Raw genomic sequence first — 26,123 nt, 5'->3', positions numbered from 1 at the left:
ACCCTTTAGTGAATGGGTAGGGGTACAAGTACCCCTTACTTATTCACAAGGGTGGGCGCATCTGGGTGGCACTTTATTAAAGGGGTACCCTGATGTGAAAAAGCCCCCCCACTACCAACTCCCCAGGGCTTGTGGGGAGGAGGCCTTTGTCCCATCCGGCATGGGGACAAGGTGCTTTTCCAGGGGCGACCCTGGAAAAGCACCCTCCCCGGTGCCGAGGGCATGTAGCCTGGTATGGCAGGGAGGGGGGTGGGGCGCTCGCTTGTCGTCGTCGTCGTCCCCTTTCCTGCTCTGCCAGGCCTGTGCTCAAATCAACGGTCTGTTTGGGAATTTTAGGGAATTTGTTTCCCCATTTTTGGGGGTGGGGTTCCTTCCTAAAATTCCTACCAGAATTTAAGGGCCTGGTATGACTTTGGGGGGGAACCCCACACACTTTTTGTTTTTTAAAATTGTAACTTGGGGTCCCTGCTAAGATTCCTACCAGACCTAGAAGGTCAGGTATGACTTTTGAGGGGAACCCCGCACTTTTTTTTTTAAATGGGGTCCCTCCTAACTTTCCTTTTGGGAGGGGGAACCACACGCTTTTTTGTTTTTTTTTATAAATGTCATTTTTTCCTTTATAAATGTCACTTTTTGCTGCAGCAGGTTCTATGCATCGTACAGATATGCCACTTTACAGGCAGTTTAAGGGGACCCCCCAGGCACGATATTTAAAGGAATGTTTCATTTTTATTGTTTCACTTTAAGCAATGTTAAAATCACTGCTCCTTTAAAAACTGTATTTTTTAAAAGTGTTTTTTTCTATTGATATATGTCCCCCACGGCAGTACCTGGATCCCCATAAACTTTTTATGGCCAATAACTTGCATATAAGGCTTCAAAATGGGGACATTTTATTTTCAGAGTTCTGGTCCCATAGACTTTCATTGAGTTCGAAGATCGAGATCAAACTTTTTCCATGTTATAAAGTTCGAACTCGAACCGAACTCAGGTGTGTTCGGCCCATCACTAATTGTGACGGGACAGAGGTAGTCCACATCTACAACATGTCTGGTCATCGAAGTAGCATAATCTGGCCAATCTGGTGACTGAAGGAACCAGATAAGAAGAGAGGTTGAGACTGAGGCAGCACTGTTCTAAACAGGAATAGACAAAATAGTCAGGAGGCTAAAAAACATTTGTCTTCGTTGTTATACTAAACAGCCCCTGCGTGGGCAGAACATTGTGTTACTTTGACATTTGGATGAATAAAAAGTAAGCAAAATGGCCCTAAACTGCATTCTGATGAGTGTACTGAATCCTTAGAAAACACCATGTACCTCTCACAGTGTGTGTAACTCAAAGTAAAATGGTGATGCTGATTGCTTCAAACACTAGGTGGGTGTTTGCTCCAGTCTTCTAAACACGACATTCATGATCAGTGGAGCACACAAAGGACGTTGTGTATGAAAAGTGTAACGAGAAAAAATATATATTTGTTTATCAAGACCAGTCAGAATTCCTGTTTCCTTTTCAAACCAAAACAAAAGAGACAAGTTAAACAACAAAAGACCAAAAGTATTGAAGAAGAAAAAGAAAATGTTTCAGATACTGAATGTGCCTTTCACTCCAAAGAGAGTGCTTCACCATTTTTCACCCGGTGCATTGACTTTGGGGCTACAACTCACATGATCAATGATACAAATTTCTTTGCTGAACAGTATATGGTCTCAGAAGGAATAGGGTAAGGTCCTCCCTGTACACTGCTGCCTATTCTAAATAGTCACCAGAAAGAATAGTCACCAGAAAGATGAAACATGAGCTATATGTTCCTACTCCTAAACTTCAACAATATCTTTCCCAAGTAAGCAACACATTTGGCAAAATCCCTGACATACTCCACACAGGACACATAGTACACAAGTAGTCAAATGCAAACTATTCTGAGGAAGCATGGAATGTTTTCCAGACTAATGGCCATCCTGGGAAGCTTCTTCCTGGGCTGTCATCTCTGTAATTGTAACGTATATTGGTTATGTGTTTGGATGAAGCACTGAGATCTTGAGGAATGCTGAATTAAGTTTTACTTACATAGCAGGACATTACATGCATGTATACAGCATTATACAGCATTATACAGCATTATACAGCATTGTACCGGTAGAACTTTCTGTGTATCTATCATAGATAAACTTGCATAAGCATAGAGACTAGCATTGCACCTAGTTAGTGCCATCTAGTGTTCAAGAGACATAACTACACAAGTAAAACAAGGTTGTCATAAAAAAAAAAATAGGTTTAATTCACAAAGCTTTTTTTTAGTACACTTATTTTTAGTGAAGTTTAAAGAGATTTTAAAATTATAGCCACATAGTCTAAGATAAGGATTCTTCTCCTTGTGTTAATCTTTGACAATTGAGCCTATTGTCTCACACTGAAGTCTCTTGCATCTATCCGTGGCAAGGAGTGCTCCTCTTCTGGAGCCCCTTTCGTAGTCCAATTATAGAAAAGATAACTGGTATCTGGACACCATTTTTTAGATTTGTGTCAAATAAAGTTAGGATATACCTAGGAAAGGTTACTGACTAATATATAAATAAAGCTGGAGCATTAAATTTTGCTAGTGGCTTTCTACTTGTTCCACCTACTCTAAATACCTAAAATATAATTAAAACAAGCCCTTCTTATAGGCAGTTGGTCTTTTCAGATAGAAGAACAGGTGCAGTGATGCAATTTACATATATTTCTTCTTTCTTCTTTCATGAGATCTATGACTCATATATTTTACAAAAAAAGCTATCCATAGCAATGGATATCATTTTTGTGTAACTGTTAAAGAAAAAGGTACATTACACTTGTATCACTGCACTCCTTCCGCCAATTTGTACATGAACAGCTGAAAGGGAAAATTGAAAGCGATGAGCTCTGGCATTAGTGCTGCAGTTACAATTTGCTTACCACCTCACCAGGGGGGATGGAGGTCATGTTTATAAATTGTCTCACCCGATAGCAGATTATGTCCATTCTAGAAACCAGACAGATTTACTTTAAAAGATTTAAACATACATGCTTTAGGGTTAATGCATAGAAGCTGCTGAAAGAGCCATCTCTCTGCTGCCCACAGCAATCGGAAGCCATATTCTATTTGCCTTTTTACTACAACAGATGAAAACATGGTAGCTGCAGAGATAATACATTGTTCGAGTAGATTATGTTAGTAAAAATGTCCAGTGTACCTAATGTGAAGGAAAGCAGGATTCAGGATACACAAATTCCAAGTGTTTTATAGTGATGGGTGAGATATGGCTTCACTTTGATTTTTTGTTGTTTTTATATAGCGCCGACAACGTACATTCACATCAGCCCCCCCCCTAAGGAGCTTACAATCTAAGGTCCCTATTGCACACGCAAGCAGGGCTGATTTTAGACAGGAGCCAATTAACCTTCCACAATGTCTTTGAAGTGTAGGAGGGAACCCACTCAAGCACAGTGAGAACATGCAAACTCCTTGCAGATAGTGTCCTGGAGTTGAACCGCGGACCCCCAGTGCTGCAAAGCATGGGATTGCAGGCAGTACATAAAATAAGCACAAATAATAACACACAGACACCAATATTGGCATAAAAATTGGCCGCAGCACTTTTAATGGTTTAAAACAATAACTCCACTTCATTAATTAAACCATAAACCACTGAAAACATAGAATTTCACCAAAGAAAATTGCTTAACCACTAAGACTCAAGCAATAATTTTATTTCTCATAAAACCTGCCACGAGACCCTAGAAGATTCCAGAAGGACACAAGCCTAGGATTTTCCCGCCTAAACACCAGCCAGGTATGCTTTAAAGGGGAAACACCACCTGTTCAACAAGGAAGGAGAAAAAAGGTGGGGAAGAGAGAAAAAGGGGGAGGGGACCGCCGCAATCCCATGGAAGTGGGCCCAAATGAATTGTTGGTATTGTTTGGGAGGGGGAAACGCATGCTTTTTTTTTCTTATAAATTTCATTTTTGCTACAGCAGGTTCTATATATTGCACAGATCTGCCACTTTACAGGCAATTTAATGGGGCCCCGCAGGCATGATATTTAAAGGAATCTTTCATTCTTATTGTTTCACTTTAAGTGATGTTAAAATCACTGCTCCTTTAAAAACAGTATTTTTAAAAAGTGTTTTTTTCATTGATACATGTCCCCCAGGGCAGTACCCGAGTCCACATAACCTTTTTATGGCCAATAATAAGCCTTCAAAAAGGGGACATTTGATTTTCCGAGTTCTGGTCCCATAGACCTTTATTGAGTTTGAAATTCAAGTTCGAACTTTTTCCATGTTCTAAAGTTCGAACTCAAACCGAACTCAGGTGTGTTCGGACCATCACTATGGGATAACCATCACGGGATATCCCATAATGTCCATCAATATTAGCACAATGCAGCCGGAATGAACATTTTAGATGCCTGTGTAAGAGCACCTCTAATATTTGTCTTTAAGAAAATAAAACCCAATAAAGTCCCAAAAAGCTAAATTTAATAAACGTAGACACAATTACCCTAGTGTGCAACACTGAGAAGAAAAACAAAATATCTAACACAATAAGTAAATACAGAGAGGTATTCAGTTGTTATAAACACCAAAAAAGCTTTAAAGGTATTATTACATCAGTAATTAAATTTTACCATATGCATGCTGATATTAATATTTAAATGACTTTGGAAGTGACACATTAATTGTTTTATTTGTATCAGTGGCAAAACCATAATGGATTAAAGGGATACAGCACAACCAACCCTGAAACCTAAAAAGGACAGAAAATATGATCTGTATTTGAGGTCCAGCAATGCTTAGATACAGAGGTTGTAGCTGGCAATCACTGCTCAAAATAAAAGCGTATAAGGCAAAGCAAAGAGCAATAATAATGTGCAATCGGACATATCAGGAAATTATATGTTTAATGAATGTTTACTGTAATGGGATCAGGAAGGGGTGACATCTTATTGGTTCGGCACCACCGTCAACCTCACTTGGATCTTCCTCCAACTAACTCTTTACTCATACCTCTTTTCTGCTTGGATTCTTTTCTTTCTTTGTGTTCTTACCCTTTTTTCATTCCATTGTTCAGTTTGCACAAGTCTTACTCCCATCCGAATGTGGTTACTTCATGTTCATGTGTTTATCATGGACAACTAATACCCCTAGGTCGATGGGTTAATACGGAGATGATTGTGCAAGCTGTTACTTATTTGTTATTACTTGCCATTTTAAGGTGGTTTGCCTACCTTGCTGATTGTGCTCACAACATCTTTATATTTATGCTGGATAGTAGATACTTTATTTTGCTTTAAAATTGTCTGCTCTGGCTTTTTCTGCGAAAGTTGCTTTTTCCCATACAGAATAAGGCTAGCCATAGACATGAATGTGGTCAGAAGATGCAGGAGCTGAATGGTTGGCATATACATGACTGTGCCTATTTAGGGTGAAACATTATTCATGAAAACAGTAAGAGTAAATGTGGACTTTTTGGTACCCAAGGATGCATCCATACATACACAAAAATTGATATTTTATTAGATTTTACAGTAAAACCACATGGCTTAGGGTGAAACCAGATGTATCCTCTGGGATAAGGCTGTGGCCTGGTTTGTCTGCTTCTCTTAGATCACTTAATGTCTTCACACCATAGTTCTCTACCTGCATTTCCACAATCTCAAATTACTCTTGATAAGGATCACATGCTGATACTGGATTACGATGATGTTTTGGAGTGACCCTCGACGCAGATTGCTGGCAGTTTTAAGCATTTTATTTTTAGTAACTGGTGCATTTTATAGCCTACTATATCAATTCTAACTGATATTCAGTTCCAATATCATGTGTACATCTGTAGCATTAAGCTTACCATACAATGGCAGATTCCCAAACAAACATTCATGTGAAAAATCTCGTCAGGGCATTCTCTAATGCCATAAGAGACAAAAAATGTTATTCAAAGTTTTGTTTGATTTCAAAATTTGATTTTAGAAATGAATGGAGTTTCCCCGAACAAAAACTACATTCATTACAATTTTGTTCTTTCAAGAAAATTTTTCCATCCTGCTTTTCATCACTACGAAAACGATCATCGATTTGACCCCATTAACTGTTAGAAAATCCAATGAACGTTCCACATTTTTCAAAATTAAAGTCTACTGGTGTATGGCCAGCTTTAGTCACTCAGAGAAACCTGGGGGCCCGGTTAGTATTTTTGTCATGTAATCTTGTTTAATATGATATTGTGATTGTAGAAAATAGGAAGCAAACATTGCTGAGAGTGAGAGGCCACTAGTGTTCCCACAATACTCTTGTGCTTAGGCTACTAATTAGGGATGTTCAGATACCAGTTCAGATACCAGTGCCAATACTTGGCATTTTCACGAGAACTACCAGGGTCGCAGAAGTTGCAGCTGTGATGGGGCCCTGGTGCTTCCCCACTGTTCTGAAATCATTAGTCTGCATTGTTCTAGAAAAACATGACACTAAACAAAAACGTATCAGTACTTTATATATATATATATATACATACATACATATAAACATATATTAGAACAGGTATGCACAAATCCCAGGAGCCCCATATTGCTCCTTACAAATGACAGCTGCCTCCTAACTTTTGAGTTTTTCTCTTGTCTAGTCTTGGAGCTGGAAAAGTATCTGTATTTGTACTTGGTATCTGAGCATCCCTACTACTAATAAACATGAGATGACAATTACCTGATACACCTGATAACAGTCAGATCGGTTAGCAACCGCATGCTTATAGGCACTTTGCAGATACACCCAGGTCTAATTAAAAATTAATAGATAAAAATGATGGCTAATAGCAGTAGTGTTGTTAAAGTGCATGTCAAGGCAAAGTAAAAAAGACACATTTTGTACATCTCTGGAATTCATGCACATTTCTCATGTTTTATCACTTTAACCACTTGAAGTCCGCGGTGTTAAATTCCCTTCCCATCCAGGCCATTTTTCAGTATGCAGTGCTGCGGTACTTTGACTGACATTTATTCCGTCATGCAAAGCTGTACTGAAATTAATTTTATACCATTTTTTGGGGACAGATAGAGCTTTATTTTGGTGGTATTTAATCACCACTGGGGTTTTTTTTTTAAATATATTAAGGAAATATTACAGAATTTTTTTTTTTTAAACTGTTTCTCTTGTACTAAATTCTAAAACATTTATTATTACCCAATTTTTTGGTAAAACATAAAAGACTGGGTCACGTCGGGTAAAAAGACACCAAACATGTCAAGCCTTAAAATTGCGCAACGCGAAACCTCAAAAAGCTACATTACCCAAAATTGGCCCTAGGCAACACTTTAAAAGCTTTTAGCGCTCATCAGTTTAGTGTTATCAGTGATTGATGGCCCTAAAATGATTGGTCTCACTCCGATGTTCGCGGTGATATGTAACATGTGTAGTGCAATTGTTGTTTTCGCGCACTGGCGCATCTGATGCATGTTTACGTTTATTTGTGCGTAAACGTGGTGGTGGAGGACTTAAGCATTTTGGTTTGTTTTTTTAAAACTTTTTTTATATGTGACTTCTATTTTTTTAATTTATATATATATATATATATATTATTTTTTTTACACTTATTTTTATTGCTATTACATAGGGCGATAACAATCCCCCTATATAAGCAAAGGCACACTGACAGGTCCTCTTTTTGGAGACATCAGGGGTCTCTAGGACCCCAAATGTCACCTGGGGACCCCAAAAGAAGCTGATGAAGCAGGGATCTGCTTCATCAGCTTCTTTTCTCTGGCTATAGCAGCCAGATGACTGACAGGTGAATGCGGAAGTGATGTAATACACATCACTTCTGCATTCACAGCACGGAGGGAGATCAGCAAGGGAGAAGATGCTGATCTCCCTCCCATCTTACCTCTTGATGCCCTCCCGAGCCGGTCCCGGGTCGCAGATGGGGCAGTGGATCCTAGGATTGAAAGTAAGTGGGGGGGCACTGGCGGAGTTCTCGACGGATTGGGGGGGTGGGCAAATCGCAACATACAACCGATCAGCAGGCTTCAGAGCTGCTGATCGGTTGTATGTGAAAAAGCCGGAAACGGCTGTAAAGAACGGGTGATTTTCTTCTGCACGTGCGCGCTCGCAAATGCGAGTCTGCCATCCATCCGTTTTTCCACAACGGGCGGATGGCAAGTGGTTAAACACATCTCTGAACTCCTGCCTGGTATGCGGTATCAGCCCTGTCTACCTCATTTGTAATGGATTACAAAAAGACAGTTTTCTCCACATCTCCACCCCCGGTCCTTAGCTTCATAATCCTCCAGAACAGGATGTTATCAGCTCACATGTCTTATAGCAAAATCAACAGGTATTTTTGCATTTATTGAACAGATATAATAAAACACTTTCGATAATATATTTAACAGACCAAAAGGGAGCAAATAAGAGAAGTTCATCTTTACCTACACTTTAAACAAAAAACAGAGATCCTCAGAGGAATTAATGATCCAATGATCCAAAATGAGATTCCTGTTACCAGCACTGTTTAACGTCCAAATGGCTGGGACAGGATCTGTGTTGAGCTCAGTGGGAGTGACGGGGATCCTCTTGTGCACTGTGCATTGGAATCATTACAGGTACAAGCTATGAAGAGAGTCATGGAAGGTCTGGTAGGATACATATTAATGGTGCTGAATTTTGAGAATATCTGGAAGTTTACTTTTTGTATTTCATTGGCTTGAAATTGTCAAATTTAGAACATAAGAGATCACTTTGATTTTTTTTTTTTGTTCTGCAATAAAAATAAAATCCAATCAATTGATCTTTATATGGCTACACACATTTTATCATTATTTTAGTGGTTGCACAGTGTTTTGACCTATGTGCCTAGGTACTTTTTCTGCCTAGATGTAAATAAACAATTTCCATTTACACCAGGAGACCAAAGAGTTCAATCTGCTGCTTGTCCTCTGTATTTATAAGCCAGGAGTGCACAGAATCAAGACCTTGACTTTCAGGACAGTTCTTAATTAGGAATTTGGACACATTCACCTGCACCAGTTATTGGAAATCAATAATGTACATAAGCAGCAAAATAATCTGGCATTTTATGTAAATGTAAAACAAGCCAAAATTGTTCTAATTGCTTTTATAACTACAGGCAAATTATTTTGAAAGGCATTTATTAAAAGCCCAAATTAATATGTTGTGTTTCATGGAATGTAACTGTTAAGGAACGCACTTATGTCAGTGTGATACTTGAGTCTTTAAGGTAGTTCTCAGAGTTCAGATAAAATTGCACTTCAATTCAATTTATTGACATTACAGAGACAGAAGATGTATCTTTCATGTCTCCAGGGATCACCCCTGTTCTAGGCTCACTTTCAGACCTGTAAATGACCTTGCTGTACTTTCATGCAATGTGCCTGGAGTTAACGGCATAGTTAAACTAGTGTTTCTGTAAAGCTGGCCATACAGTGCAGAGTCAGCAGGAGCAGTGTGAGACCCCCTCATGATGCCCCATTTGACAAAAGTCAATTTTTCAATCAAGTTTTGTCCAATGACCTGGTCCAGAAATTCTTGGCCAAACACGTACTGCAGCCACTTAGTCACAGGCTGGGGGAGCTGCCAAGACCTAAATATCCCATTGTTGCAAAGAAAAGTCAGATATTCTGCCTTGCAAGACATAGCTGATCTAGATGGCAGAGAACTGAATGGAAAGAAATAAAGATTATTTGGCTGGTAAAAAAAAGCTCCATTGTATGTATTGTATCTGTATATTTATCTGTTTGCCTGGAATTCAGTTTTAATAAATAACATAGGATTCCCAGAGCCCTATTGGTTATCTAAATAGATAACATGGCAAAAGATTGTCTGCCACAGGCTTGCTTTGCCACATTGAAACTTTGAGTAGAGCTGTTCAGAGGGAATGGTGAGTGAGGGGGATACAACTAGCAATACATGTTTAGACTTCCGCAAGACTGAACAAGAGAAATCAATCAACCCCTCCCCCATCCAAACTAAACAGTGTGGATGGAGGATTCTCCCCCGCCTGCTATGGTTTTTAGACAGCTGGCACCCGCAGCTATTTGTTCAACCAACAATATGACTCCCAACACTTTTGACTTTGTAGAGTCGGGCGGTGTTGACAGGTCCACCCATGGCTTAAATATGGCCAGCTTAAGTCACTACTCTGACTCATTTACTTGTGTATAAATTTTATATTAAACTACTGAGCTCGGTAATCAGCAGGCTTCTGTAATCAGAAAGTGGAAAAGCAGCTAAAAGCCCTACGTGCTGGGTAGAAATTATATTATTAATACGCAACATGACATATTAACTGACTAATACTGAAAATAAAATAAAAACACAATTTTTTAAAACTTACCATTATAATGAAATAAAGTATATACAAAACCACTATTCCTTCCCTTCAAGCGGCCTCGTTCAATTTATTGGTGCAGGAATGACCTTGGCATGTATCACATTGATTTTGCAGTACAAGGTGCTATCTATATTTGTGTGAGGTGGGGAAGGTGCTAGATACAGTTTAAAATAAATTATTTATGAAATAAAAATAAATTGTGTATTTTTTAACTGTAAACTTTATGTCAGTCAGTTTTATTTGTCTTGTTAAAGTACAATATTCATAAGATAAATGCTGTATGGCTTGCCACTACTGCCCTCTTGAAAGTTGTAGTTGCCTAGCTGTGCCCGGCTCCATGACTTCTGAGTCATGGACCCAGGATAAGCACGCAGTAAATGAAAGAGCTTCTTCTGCATTTACTTGATGTCTGTCAGTGATTTAGGAAATACTAAAGCCAAGGCAACAGCATAACAGCCAAGCAACTAGCATTCTCACATAAAAACACCCAACCAGTTCTCATCTTAATAGTTCCATGTCAAACATTGAGCCATAGAATATCATAATTTGAAGGGGCTTTTCTCTGCCTGAGGCAACTTCACATCCTGGCCTCACATTCACCTCATGTAATGGGACATGTACACCAAAAGTGCACCTGCTCTCTCCTTCTTTGCGGGATGTTGGACAATGAGCTAAACTCAGGAACATTCAAGCACAGGAAAAGTGATCTGCAAATCATAAAAGTTGTTTATACTTCCCAAATAACTTCCCCTGTGTTTAATGCAGGTCCATGTGCATAGGGCCTAAATGGTCGTAGGATGCTGAAAATGTATGTTTGTATAAACGCAACTATACTGAATGCTCCTAGACCAGCATTTCTCAACCAGGGTGCCATGGCACGCTGGGTTGTCTTCTGGCTTTGTCAAGGGTACCTACAAATTTTTTGGCAAAATGGTCATGCATTTCCTTGGTGTAGGAGAGCCAGCCACCAGCACCATCAAAACTCATGATGCTAATCCAGGACGGGCTGCATCCAATACCTCACCCAGCATTCAGAAGACAACAGAAGTCCAGAATTACTCCACCTCCCACTTTCTTCCATGCTGCTGCAGGCTGCACTTTGGAGGAGGTGGCAAGTACTCTGATAAGAGGGGGGTGCTCTTGATGTGAAAGGGGAACTCTGATGTTATAGATTTTGGGGAAACCACATGTAATTTTTTTACATTTAGGTTATATAGATATTTTAGACTGGGGTGCCTCAAGATTTTGCATACTTTTAAAGAGTGCCATGACTAGGGTTGCCACCTTTTTTTCAAGCGAAACCTGAACAATAGCGACACGCAGACTTTATTTGGGGAGAATGAGTCGCGGCTTATTCATATGTAAATAGCGCCGCCCATTCATATGTAAATATCACAGTTGAGACTATTTTCAATATGGAGGGGCTGTAATTTTGGTTGCCTCTGTCTGCCTGACATCATGTGTCCGGGTTTCTGCTGCCATGAAACTCGGACACAGCATTCAAAACCTTGACTGTCCGGGTGAATCCCGGACAGGTGGCAATCCTAGCCATTACATGATTCCAGGTGTATTTACAAATGAGTTTCAAAAGCACCTGGAAGCATTTATTTTAATTCCAGTGTGCATGAGGCCTAACTCTGAATGTTCATATGCAATAGTTGTAATGTTTTTTGCCATGACTTTCATGCACAGGGAAACAGAAAAAGGTTGCAGATGAAAACTCTGTGGTGTAAAGTACACACTGCAATTTTAATTAATACTCAAATACAGATGATACATTTTTCTTTTTAGCATAGGGAGCACACTTTATGACCTGCATTTACTCTCAAACTATACCAACTAGAGTTTAGGAGGTAGAAATTAGAGAGAAGCTAACCTCCACCAATCCCAAACACATGAGTCAGAAGACAAATGTTCATGGAAAATTATGGCTCCATCTGAAATTAAAAAAATATATTTCCAAGTACATAATCCATTTGGCGATGTAGTAGAAACAGGATGACATGTACATTGCTGTGCTGTTTGATTAACCTTGATTCAGTTCAAGCAAGTAGCTTGCATCAACTGGGAGAACAGAAGGTTTGTACAAAACACTATACTGGGAGCACGCTGTAGGGCATGTTATAATTAATGTTTCATAGAGTGTCCTCATATCGTACACAAGTGTAGTTGACTGCTGTAGACCTCAGAGGCAGCTATTGCCTAGGCCATTCATCCTGAAGTCTGGGTTGTTTAAGTTACCATTGCAAGACTGTAACATCTGTAGGTCCTGATTTAAAACAATCATCTTTTTGGCACGAAATGAAGACATTGAACAGTGAAAGGACCCAGTGACTGAGGAGCTTGTGTCAGGGTCTGATGTCCTTCCACCTCTGCAATATCGCTGAAGACTTTTCCGAAAGTGTATGGTGAATAGTCCATAAGTAATAGGGTCCAGGCATGCATTGACTAGACCAAAGATGAAAAGAATGTGTGTAAGGGACTGTGACACCTTGCCCTCCATTGTTTCAGGGTAGAACCAGTACCACAAGCCCAGGAGATAGTATGGTGTCCAGCAGATGATGAAGGAGCTGACTATGACAACACTCATCTTTAGAGTCCTCATCCGTGCCTTTGGAATGTTATTTTTGGAGCGTCGCAAGTAAACTTCCTTAGAGGAAACTAGAATGAAGGAAAGAAAATAACAGTAAAAGCAGAATCATTTACCCCAATTGCAAACAATCCGGATACCAGCACAAGAAAGAAGGGACATTCCTACTTATAAGTAATAATTCTGTGAAATAACAAGAAAACATTTTTTTTTTCTTTTCACTCTGTTTTCACTACACATGCACTGTTGCTGTTTGCTATGTTGGCCAGGTAATAGTGAAAAAAAATAATGAACAGATTCCTATACATGCTATACATGCTCCCTGGTGACCTAAATTTCACACCAATTTTAACTTGACAGTGCTCTATTTAAACCCAGGGGAATTACCATGCAATCAGCAAGGGTATATGCACTGGAGGGGAAGGTTAACCTGCGATCTTCCATTTTATAAGCTGCAGGGTACCCTACCGGATACCCACACCTAATCTTTTATTTGATTAGTCTCAGTCTTTTTTGACAAAATAGTGAAGAAATGATTTGCGATGTTATACATTACATGAAGATTGTTCCCTGAAAAATCTACCTTTTGTCTAGAATTCCTTCTGAAAAATAGCAGTGCACTTCCTGGTATGTGAAAATGCTTAGCACAGCGTGCCCATAGCCTCATAGCTGTATATCTTCAGGGAGAGATTTACAGCTCTGCTGCCTCCGACTCCTAGCCTCAGGAGATTTGGTTGAGATTTGGTAATTTTACTACTGTGCTGCTTGCTGTTTTTCCTGCTGGAGGCTCTGACATGAGGAAGCAAACCTCTGCCTCTACCAAGATGTCCACCTCCACACAGAGACAGTGCAGACAGGGTAAGCCAGCAATGGAGCAAAGATCAGCTGCAGGAAGACCACAGCCAATATTGGTGACTAGTCCTTTGACTCTCCCTGTGTTATTTTATGCACAACTTTTACAGATCAATTCCTCTTTACCATGCTTGATAACTAAATACATGAAATATTTATTTCATGCAAAACAAAAATGTAATAAATGAACTCACATCTATGTTTCTAAATAGTGAGATTAGTCCCTGGATGGACCATTGCTGAACAGGGGCAAGTGGTTGAAAACTATTGTACAGTATATTATTATGTCAGTAGACTGCGGCACTGCATTCAAATATCCATTTCATTTCTAAAAAATGCACAAGACCAAATGACCTGACTGCTGCATTAGGAATATGATCAATGCGTAGAAAATCTTTAGACAGTACTGATATTTTTAGAAAAATATTTTGTACAGAACAAAACCTGTCAATACCACAAGCTAGAGGTGTACAGGATATGATTATTGTAATATGTGTCATTAATGCCACAGAAGTAAACAAATTGACTATGTATGCATTCAAACACGGTTGAGTCTTTCAGTGTACAACCTTTCATTACTATGTACATCCTATGTATGACACTTAATTCAAAAATAAAGTCCAGAGACAAATCAAAATTCAAACTCATTCACTTGCAATGGGGATCAATAGCTTCAGCTTCGGCCTCAGAACCAGCGTGAAGCCTGAGCAACAAATTATCTCTTAACAACCATAGCCATTCCTTATGATTAATTGGTATGTTTTGTATGTGCATTGCAATGTGAAGATTGATATGAATTCCCTTGTGTTTAAAAGATTTTCAAGAGCAGCTCATTAGTACAATGCTGTATGTAGTTTTTTGGAGGTAGAAGGAATAAAGACTGTGAATGTTCGCTTTCCATTGTGTATGTTCGCTAAGTGAATAGTCTCTATTCCATAAGTAAATCAACCCTTCAGTAGATGCCTCCTACCTTTCCCAAAAGGGAAAGAGGGACACCTTCCAACACAAAGTATTTAGGCAATGGATACACTCCTGTCATTTTCCAAGTTATATGGACCATTAAAAATGTATATGCCAAAATGGATTGGATAAACCCAGAAATGTCATTTTCCACCATTACTTTTCCTTTATACTGGATAATTAAGAGATAAGTTGAAGGTTCTAGTGAAGCAGAGGATAACATTTTGGTAGTTAAATAGAACCTTTTCATAGGTATCTGTACATTATATTAAAAAGAGGGACAACTGAGGAGGGAAGAGGGACAGAGGGTCTTGGGTCCAAATGAGGGCCAGTTCCTCCAAATCAGGTACAGTTGGGAGGTATGTCAGTCTGTGTATTCAAAAACTATATATTTTTTATAAAGCCATATACAGTTGTAGGTATATAGAAATAACTTACGTGTTCCCTTGCTCATCCGCTTGGATATCTCCAGTAGGATCCGCGAGTAGCAGTAGATCATGATGAGCAGAGGAAGAAGGAACAAGCAAACAAAGCTCACCATGTTGTAAAGGGTCTCCTGCCAGTGCTCCTGGAAGCTGCCTTTGGTGGTACACTGGGTGAAGTTTTGTGGCTCTGTGATCGTAACTGTATGAAACAGAAACAGCTGGAAGGATAAAAGAGACCAGTGAGCTGTCCCATGTCATTTATAAAGCAGTATCTTTCTTTTTAAAGGGAAATGTTCTCTTCAACCAAAATGTTTCATCAATGTGTTCTATAAACATTTTAACATCATGCACGGTTATTTACAAAAAGAGTGAAGAGTTTGGAGAAGGCAGGAGAAGGCAACAATCTAGGACAACATAGCTGAACTGGAAAGTGAGCAGAATGGGAGAATTTTTCCAAATCAGCTATGTTGTCCTAGATTGTTCCCTGCTCTTCCCTTCTCCAAACTTCACCCTTTAGTTAATAACCCTTATAGAGTTTTTCATACATGGAATGCTCAAATACCCATTTTCACTCAGGACCAGGAAAGCTTGACCTTCCAAAGAAAAATATAAAGCTGGCCACACACTTGGAGGGTTAGTCACAAAAGAGCTGAAAGATCTAGCCGCAGCTTCGTTTGTTGCGTTTTTTAATTCAATTAAAGGATTTTTTCTAAAAGTCTGGCCACTTTTTAAAAATGTTTTAATTTAACTCTTTAGATTAAAACATTACATCACAAGGGGGGGCCGTATGGGGATGCCCCTTTTTTAAAGGGGTAGCCTGTTGTGTATAAGCCCCCCTGCCCACACCCCCACAACCAACGCCCCAGGGCTTGTAGGGAAGAGGCCCTTGTCGCCATCGGCACAGGGACAAGGTGCTTTTCAAGGGGCGACCCTATAAAAGAACCCTCCCTGTGCCGAGGGCATGTTGCCTGGTATGGCGGGGGGTGCTCACTTGTCCCCCCCCTTTCCTGCCCTGCCAGGCTTGTGCTCCGATCAATGGTCTGGTTGGGAATTTTAGGGGGGACCCATGTTTTTCCCCCCCATTTTTGGGGGCGGGGTTCCTTCTTACAATTCCTACCAGACCGTAAGGGCCTGGTATGACTTTGGGGGGGAACCGCACACACTTTTTTTTTACATTTTAACTTGGGGTCCCTCCTTAAATTCCTTCCAGACCTAAAGGGCCTGGTATGGCGTTTCATGGGAACCCCACGCTTTTTTTTAAAATGGGGGTCCATCCTAACTTTCCTACCAGACCTAAAGGGTCTGGTATGGTTTGGGAGGGGAGACCCCACACTAGATTTGATCATTTCTTATACGAAGGATGCCTAATATATAAGGAAATGCTTTGATTCCCAAACAATTATTCTATTGGGCATGTTTATTGAAGCAAGGGAATTCTTTTTTTTACTATTAAGACCAATACAAGTCTCTCTCGAAAAAACTCCCTGTTAATGAAATTTTCATTAAAGTAAGCCAGCTACGAGAATAAGATAGGGCTGCCATTGCTGACCTCCTAAAAATGCTGGTTGCCTGGCTGTTAGTTCATACAGTCTGAATCACTAACCTGGACAAATATTTTAATCAGAAAAGCCACAGAAAATTAATCTGTACCAGTCTGCATGCTTGTTTTAGATCAGTGTCTCAAAGTATTACGGCATGAGGGTCAATGTGACAGCCAAGCATCTAGTATTTTGAAAGGAGAGCACACCAATGTCAGTCGCATGTTTCTATCATGACCAGCATATTCATATCTCTCTCTCTCTCGATATTTATATATATATATATATATATTAGATAGATAGATAGATAGATAGATAGATAGATAGATAGATAGATAGATAGACAGATAGATAGATATCATTATGAGTGTAACAGTTTGCCTGAAGTTTGAGTAAAGGAAATCAGATGGAAATTAAGTTGATTAATATTGATTCATATTTTACATTTGAATTTTTAATTTAATGAATCAAATGAATCAGTTACTATCTTGCAGTGTGTAGTTTGCTAAAAATAATTTAAGTGTAAGTCATGGTACAAGAAAACAAACATATATAGTACATCTTTGCAATACATGTACATGTTATATGGCTTTAATGACCCTGTGAGTGCAGAAAAATACTTGTTGATCTGCCAGAAATGCATTCAGCATTTTTGTGGACTGTGGACCAAATACTTCAATTGGTATATTTAACAGACTAAAATAGATTAAATAAAAGAAGTTAATTGACAGGTTTTACATACACTTATCTGTGCACTCCTGGCCTTACTGCTCCCATGTGTTTACATTTGCTTATTATCATAGGTGATCATTTTACTCCTTGACAGCTTTTTGATTGTCCTTTCATTCTCTGCTTGAGGTTCAGGCATCAATAATGAAGTATGAATGGGCACTGACACCACTTTCACCTAAGAGAGTAATTAATTCTGTTGTACTAATACACACTAAGTGCAGGAGCACTCTTATGTGACATACTCATGACCAACACAGATACCAAGCTTCTTTTTGGAAAGTATTCATATGGTCTAAGGCAGATTTTGCAGACATGCATTTTGAATATCCCTCAGAGTAACACTGACAATTTTATGAGAACCTCTGCCTATCAATGGTAAAATTCGTCAATGACTGACGTAATTAAAACGGTCATTTCCTAATGACTTCAATCATCCTTTGATCTTTCTTTCCTTTCTCTATCTTTTTTTTTGTCTCAATCTTTCTTCTATGTTTTTGTTTCTCCTTGAATTCCCTACGTACACTAAACTCACTACCCTATGGGATATACTATTGTAATGAGACTCGTGTCTTTAGCATTTTATTACTTTCTTGTTTCTTGTTTTCACCCGATACATGTATACAACACTTCAGTAATATGATTTTTCCAAACATATTTAATCTTACCATTTATAATTATCACACTTGATTTTAACACATGTTTGGCATCGTCTCTATAATTAACATGAAATTGTCACATGCCATGTTTCCTATCTCATTGTGTGCTTTATATATCCCTGTTTTTATTATTCTTTTTAATAATAATAAATACAGAATTAACTACCACATCTGCTAGTTAACATTAACCTTACTTGCAAAGAAAGACGATCAGACTTTCATGGTACCAGAAAATAGTAGGTTTGCTGTTTAAAATCATAATTTTTATTAGTCTAATTGACGTTATGATTCTTTTGTTTCTTTATTTGTACAATTTGTTTACCTCCTTCTGTTTGCTAATTCTTCATTTTGCAACTATCAATACATTCCCAAGGATCTTAAGTGTCAAATATCTATTTACATAGATTTTACTTGCAAAATACTTATGAATATGTATATAGGAATTTAGTGGACTGAGGATAATTCAAAATACACAAAATTCTTATATTCATATTCATAAGCATTTCACAAAATAAAAACTATGTATATGGGTTAGACATGTAAGTTTCGTTTGGAATGCAAATTCGAAGGCATCCGAATGTCTGAATTCCAATGAGGTTGAATGCAAAACGAATCCAAATATTCTTTTCGAATTTCGAATTTCATTCAACATGAAACTAAATCGGACATGTGATTGTTTTCTGGCCAATCAGAAAATCCAGTCTGAAACTAAAACGAAATTCCGAAAGATCCGAAAAAAAAAACCAATCACACCTAGGCGCAATTGTTTTTGTGCATATTAGCGCACGTATTTGTCTTGCGAGTTCAGTGCGTTTTGCACAGTTTTCTGCGTGTTAGATGTGCGCACATGAAGACGTGCAATTTCAGCTGCCAGAGACAATCCGATCAATGGACAAACATGCAAATAAAGCGCACAGTAATGTGCAAAATGCTTGTGTTTCGCATTTCCTGGCGGTCTATGGGGAAAAACGAGTTGCAAACTGCCAAAAGAGCTCATGTACATTTTTCTGCATTCTGCTATTCGCTGTTGGCATCCGACCGCACAGGTGAGAACAGGGGCCATTGAAAATCATGTGAATTCTTGTGTTGGGCAGTTTGTAGCTCATTTGTAACATCTAGAAAATGCCTCCGTGTGAGTGGGGACATAGTGACAATTAGATTTTTGTTTTATTGTACAGCACTAGTTTATATTTATTCATGTTTGGTGGAAAATATACAAAATATATAACAATGATGTTTTAAAAAGTACAAATGCTGTTATCTGGTATCTTAAAAGGGTCATTCTTTGCAACTATTGACTAAAACAATGCAAACAATGAAGATTTACCCTCTGCCGTAACTGCTGACCGCTTCTGCTCGTCCTTCTTTATTTCACCAAGTTTGTAGAGTGATTTCCCTGATGGTGGTGGACTGTGCCTGCATGTCTGATTCCTCTCTAATGTCTATGGGCTGCCTATGGGACATTGAGCTTACTGAAGTCAGAAAATGGGAAAGCAGATTATGATTGTGCTCTGGGCTAATGTGCATTACACATCATTTCGACCAGTACATTTTCATGCTGTGCAGTTGTAAGAGGCATTTTAGATGCATTTTTACAGGCCTTAAATATTCATCACCATGAACTACCTTGCTGGAACTCTCACCAAAAATGAAGCAGGAATTTGTAAATGTTTTTGTTTTTTTTTTCAATTTTTTATTCTATGATTATTATTGCCAGAACTAAAAAAAAAACACAATGTTTTTGAAAGTAGAAACATTGCATATTAATATCATGCAGTCCCCTATATTTTTTTATTTCCCTGAAACATGATTGAGCAAAGTGAACACAGTTTTTAGCGTATTTTCTGGCTCAATAAACATTCTCTTTAATAAGTGAACAGACTCTACCCCTTCAGTAACTTAAAGGGGTTCTAAAGCCTCCCGTTTTTTTGCCTATATCTACTGCTGACAAGCAGTAGATATAGGCAAAAAGTAAAAAAATTAAAATTGCTTAAACAGCGGTTTAGACTGACCTCATTATCGATGCGCGCTCCCGCGGCGAGAGTCCGGAACTGTTCGTGCGGCCGCAAAGGATGTTGGGGCGGGCGCATGCGCAGTTCGGATTCTCGGCCGGGAGACAAGCAGAGACGCAAGGTAAGTCTATGGACGCGTGCACCCGTCTGCAGGCACCGCTGGATCGGAAGTGCCTGTAAGCAGAGAGGAGTCATCGCTGGATCGGAGAGCCGCCGCACCGCTGGAGGGACAATTGAAAACATGGGGAAAGAAGAGGAAGATTGGAATAAAAGACATCATTTAAGGTAAGTGCTGACATTAACATGGGTGGAGGGAAAACAAATGTATCCTTTAATGTCACTTTAACCCCAATAAATCATCACAGTAGTGACTCATCCTTATCAAAAAGCCCAGTTTGAGGCTTTAATTAGACAAATGGAGTGGCAAAGCAAGATTTGTTTTATGAGCTGTCCCTTTGAAAATCTTTTGTCATATAATATACTGTATGTTTATATGTAAGACAGATTGTGAAAAAAAAAAAATGAACATTCTACAAAAAAACGTGTTTTGAAAAAAAACTAATATAAAACTTTGACCCCAAACTATTACACTAAAACTCTGCAATAAAACACAGAGGGGTGAACGCAGCTTTCCACATTGCTCTATGTCTTGCTGAATACCTGTGCTTTTCTTTATGTGTAGACAACTGACTAATGCCATCTCTGGCATAACCCACAAATTTTGCCTTGTGCGGAGGGCTGGTAGACAGAAGTTCATGGTCTTATCTCTATAATTCCTAGTTACATTTTTTGGAGTGAGGGTTTTGAATGGACTTATTTTGATAATGTACAAAATGAATAATTTGTGCAATTACTCTGAAATGCCTGTGGCACTTTTGTTCTTTATAAAGCCTAAGTAAACACAATGACATGTAACTGTCTTGTTTAATTGTTCCATGAAACAGAACTTTGCAGCCAGATAAAATCGTCACCAACATTATAGGATAATATGGGGGAGGGTTAGAATCTGTGTCCTGATCTTATTGTAGTTTGTATCTCCTATGGTAGATCTAAATGTTCCCTATAACATAGCAAATTCATTAATGACACTAGGACAGTTCTAGCACAGGTACAGAATATATTTTGGCAGGATCATTTACCTGGGTGACCCTAGATTTACAGCCCCTCTATTCCTTAATCCCTCATCATGTGGCTCTTGTTTTATAACATTATCTGGTGCAGATGTATAGTGGGTATTCTGAGGAGTTGCAATCTTTTTTGGTTATGTCAGTGGAGTTCCTGATTTGGCCACAACTTCTTTCTGTTTCAGGGGGTTTCTACGTTTGAAGACACAGGGCTTCTAAGGGGGCTATGTTTCCCCCTCTCTTGTTATATGGGTTAGTGGGAAGAGCTCTGTGTCTTTGCAGGTGGAAATCCCCCTGGTAAAAAAGGTTGTGTGGTAAAGGAATTATACAGTATTGATAATTTCCTCCTTATGTGGAGGGGGTTTCTGTGAAAGCTTTGGAGGAGTTTATAGATTACACCAATGATAATATTTTGAATTTGTACTTTACTATGTACTTTTATGTTGTAACGCTTATAGGGGATATTGATACAGGTGCAGTGTCCACTTCTACTAATCCAAATCCTGTGCAGGGTACTCTACCCCTAATGCCTCCAGCTGTCATCTCCTCCACCAAATTAGATCCATCCCAGTGGAAGAATTTGTCAGAGCAGGGAGGAACTGCTCGTCCAATGCCCTCTTTGAGACTGAATCAGGAATTATTGAGAGACATTTGGATAAAGGGGATATCTAGCCTGGTTCATTTGTTGGGGAGAAAGAATTTCTCTTAGTAGATCATGAGAGGACCTCTTAAAAGAGAAAAGGAGACCTGCTGTGGGGGGGTTATGATAATCATTGGACATTTTTTTACAATGTTCTTAACAGAATATAATCAGATTCTTGATTGTTAAAAATTGTACCCATTTTTTTGTGGACAAACAATTGCATGAGGCGTTGAAAAATGGGTGTCATTTCTTAGGATCCATATTATGGAAATGTCTTAAGGAGAAGTGGAAATACATGGTTGTCCATGGTGAATCCAAATAAGTACTGTCACAGCACATGTACATAGGAAAATGGATTAGGTATATTCTATTGTTGCAGAGGAAAGTTTTCCTGTTGACTGCTTATTAATTGTAATACTCATAATATTGTTTATGTGATTTCTTGTGTGGACTTCTTGGGATTATGATAAGGGATTTTTTAGGTGGACAAAATGTATCAGCTTTACATCCTTCTAATGTTTCCAACCATTTCCTGGAAAAAATCTAAATAGGATATGTCTTCCTTTGCCTTGCCTTGGGGGTGAAATAATGTTTTTGACAGGCAGGGCCAATGACTTGCAGAGGAGACTTTAGGTTTAAATCACTGCCTAAATGTAAAATTGTATTGCAGCCTTTCAAAATGCAACACTCTGGGCAGAATGATAATTTAAATACAACACTGCGTGCAAATATAATGTATGACTAGATTTTTTTTTTTATATCTACTGTACCTGAAGTGTACCTTTTTATATCCGTCTTGGGGAGTGGGGAACTAGGACATGTGGGGGATTAAAACAAGGGCTTCTGACGATTATAAACATTTGAAATGCAGAGAGTGTTTTATAGATTATTTGAAAAGCCCAGTGCCATTTGGTGCCTGTCATTCTTTTTCAATAAAGAAAAAAGCTATTTGAGTACTTATATTTATATATTGCTAACACCCATATATAAAAGGGTCCTAGTAGAGTAATCAGTTTGAGGGCAAGCTGATGCCTCTATGCTTGATGCCATCAAAGTGATCCTACCTGCCTCCCCCAGCCTAAGGTTCATCATAGTTTGTTCAAACAAAGCAAACCATGTTACTAGTATTGCTTTGGGTACAGAGGTATTGTTTTGATGCAATATTTGAACATGTTTTCCAGCATGCTGCATGCTGGCTTGTCAGGTGTTCTCTTTTAATAGGAAAGGGGAACCAAAGCTTTCACTTTGTAAACACTGCATTTACTATTCTGACCAAATAGGTGGAAGATCAAGGCAGGTGCCAGTTCTGAGCAGGTCACTGGAGGATAAGTAAACATCCCACTCCTGGAACTTCTCAGCAGTATATTTTCCTGAGCATGGTCACCAAACCAAGATTAGGGCTGACGATTCATTCTAATCTTTTAAATGTTTATTTTGCATAATTTATATAACAGTGATCTTTTATGGCAAGGAAATAGAAGATATAGGACTGGAGGAAGAAAGAAAGCAGCAGAGTTTACCTGTGATCGCCTTGATGATCTAATCATGGTGATCACATGATCAAACCATGCACGTTGGTTTCTTCTATCTCAAGAACCCATGGTCTGTATCCTGTATGTCCTGCACAATATTTAAAACGCAGGGCAACACAATGCATAAAGTACATGTACAGTATCTGTGCATTGCCATTCTCCATAACACAGGTGTGTTGCAGTGCATTATAGATATGCGTTGGTGTGCAATTAACTTTGCATTTGTTGTACAGTAAAGCACATCTACAATGTGTTACACTAACATGCTTCATAACTGGGTTCACAATGTGTGCTATAAAGTGTGTTATAATGAGAGAAATCTCTTTGAGTTCTCACAGAACACAAAACAGAATTAGCTAATTATGATCATACAGTATATGATCATATAGGAATCATTCCGAATAAGTTGTTTCTGATTTCCTAGTCCCCCATTAGCATCCTGGTGCCAGAGCTTCACGTGTGTTTAGTTTTGTGGAAGAGTGTGGAAGGGTTAGAACCACTGTCAGGATTTTACAGTTGTCACCAGAAAAGGAATAGAGTAGAAATCTGCTAATAAGGACATTTGTGCTGTGACGACACTCTTGTTTGAATTTCTTTGCACTTCCTGTTGCATCTTCAGTACAGGAAGTGAATTGAAATCGAATCAATTGGTCACAGGCAGCAAAAATAAAGTGTCAAGGATTTAAACTACATACTTAGGACCTTGAATGCCCTCCTAAAACAGGGGCATAATATAAAATAGAGTAGGCAAGAAGGCGTTAAAGTGAAACAGTGACAAGCAGTCACAGGGATGCAAAGCATGGATGACATATAGTGAAAGTTGCTTTCATGTTATCAATTTATGCTGCAAGTGCTTTGGCACCTATTATATAACATCTGACACCTGTGCCAAGAGCCAACTTCGAATACATAGACAATGCGTGGATTGAAACTGCTCAACCACAATGCCGTATGCCTGGAAGCTGTAGGAAAATATGCAACATGGTGCATCAGGAGTTAATGTTAACTTTTACTTTTATAATTTATTGGGGCATTCCTATTAACTTTTTCTTTTATCAGTCAACTGCATCCTGCATAATCACTATTTAATTGACTGTTGTACCATGCTGAGAAAGGTTTACACAATCTCATTATATGGAAAGGTTTTTTATCTAATTCTGCCAGGAAGAAGGTGTTCCCTTATAACAGCTGTGTACCTTCTCCAGAGAAATAATTTCAAAATGGATCATAGTATATTAATGTCATTTCCTCTCTGACTCAGACAGGAAAAAAACGTTGGTAGAAATGATAAGTAATACATTTAGTTATTTGAGTTTTCACAGGAGGATGTCTAAAAGCAGGACTTGTACTGAAAATGCTTGCCATTGAACATTAGTACAATGACAAGCTATACAAATATCAAATTCTGCACCACAAATATTGAATGTGGACACGTGCGGTTTTTATGCACTTTAAATGAAATGCATGAGCTTTTTAATGATTTTTAAAATATATGTGTAAAAGAGATCAGCGCGAAGTAGATAATGTTATCAATCTGTCTTTTTTTAACTGTTACTATGTGAAAAATGTATAATTTGTAATTATATATGTACATGGGGACAACCTTATTTATTTGTTACATATGCAAGCTGTGTTTTCTGCTTAATAGTGCTACACTATTACAACAGATGATTTACTGCTCCTGCTCACACTGCATATCTATGGGTCAGTTTGAAAACGGTATGCTTTCTATATGGCTGATATCTTATCAGCTGTTAAAAAAGAGAGGCAGAGTGATTGTACATTTTTTGTGCTTCTAATGGCCCAATAAACATATTATGGTATTTAATGCAGTAACAAAAATCTGAAAAAGCAAACATTTAAAGGGTTAGTCCAACTTGTAACAAAATAGGCTATGCAGTCAAGAATCCTCAGTCGGTATCAGTAAACTAAGCAGCTTTTTGAAATCTTTATTAATATATCTGCAATACCTGTAGTCCATTTGTGCCTGCACCGAAACCTGTCCAAAAAACTCCCAATATTTTGCCTAGCTCCATCCTGTCCTTTTGCCAGCATGAGTTAGCTGTTGGACGCTTGTCCCCTGCATCACAGGAGCAAGTGCTTTCCTTGTCTCTGACCCCGTAATATAGTACCCACAGCTCCCGGGTTTTGCTATGACAGAGAACAATAATTGTGCATTTCATCTGCTGACAAAATCTGGTTTTGTGCCCACTTCAGTCAGATAATATGATGTACTATGATGGTATTATACTGGACAAGGACAGACTAAATTCTATGTAAACTATAAAAAACATTGATCAATGTCCTGATCTATCTAACTGCATGATAAATATTAGGATAACACTAATGTACAGGAAGAATTGAAAGATTTAGTTAAGCCTCTGTAGACAGTACGTCATAAAATGATTAAGCCTGAGATAATTTAATCTAACAAGCTAACATGCCCCCAGAGGTCCTTTTTTCTTATGTATGTGCAAAACAAATAAAAGAGGTATACCTCTTCTCTCCAGGTAACATTAGCCTAGTCCTACAAGCATAAGGTCAGGTATTACCAATGCTAGATGGTCCACTAGTCTGTGAGAACTGTTTTATGAATCTAGATTATACCCTCTAATCATTCATTTTTAATAGATTCTCAAAGTGTGGATCGGTTATTATCTTACTATAGTTGTTGCTAGTGCTCCAACCAAGT

The 26,123-nt window shown here is 38.6% G+C and overlaps 1 protein-coding gene across 1 annotated transcript in view; it reads right to left on the bottom strand.

Annotated features, from left to right (window-relative positions):
* Window positions 1-11,999: 11,999 nt before the first annotated feature.
* The window catches only part of LOC108799806 (gonadotropin-releasing hormone II receptor-like), a 27,673-nt gene continuing 13,549 nt past the window's right edge, over window positions 12,000-26,123 (bottom strand). The window contains exons 3-4 of the mRNA XM_018571730.1: window positions 15,208-15,412; window positions 12,000-13,028 (exon numbers count right to left, since the gene is read on the bottom strand). Of these exons, the coding sequence (XP_018427232.1) occupies window positions 12,553-13,028; window positions 15,208-15,412 (681 nt within the window). The 3' untranslated portion in view covers window positions 12,000-12,552. The remainder of the gene's footprint in view (window positions 13,029-15,207; window positions 15,413-26,123) is intronic.

Source organism: Nanorana parkeri, unplaced genomic scaffold (assembly GCF_000935625.1).
Source record: "Nanorana parkeri isolate BGI_ZX_2015 unplaced genomic scaffold, ASM93562v1 scaffold42, whole genome shotgun sequence".
Classification (NCBI taxonomy): domain Eukaryota; kingdom Metazoa; phylum Chordata; class Amphibia; order Anura; family Dicroglossidae; genus Nanorana; species Nanorana parkeri.
Note: the sequence above shows the minus strand (reverse complement) of the source record. Positions and strands in the feature narration are given on the sequence as shown.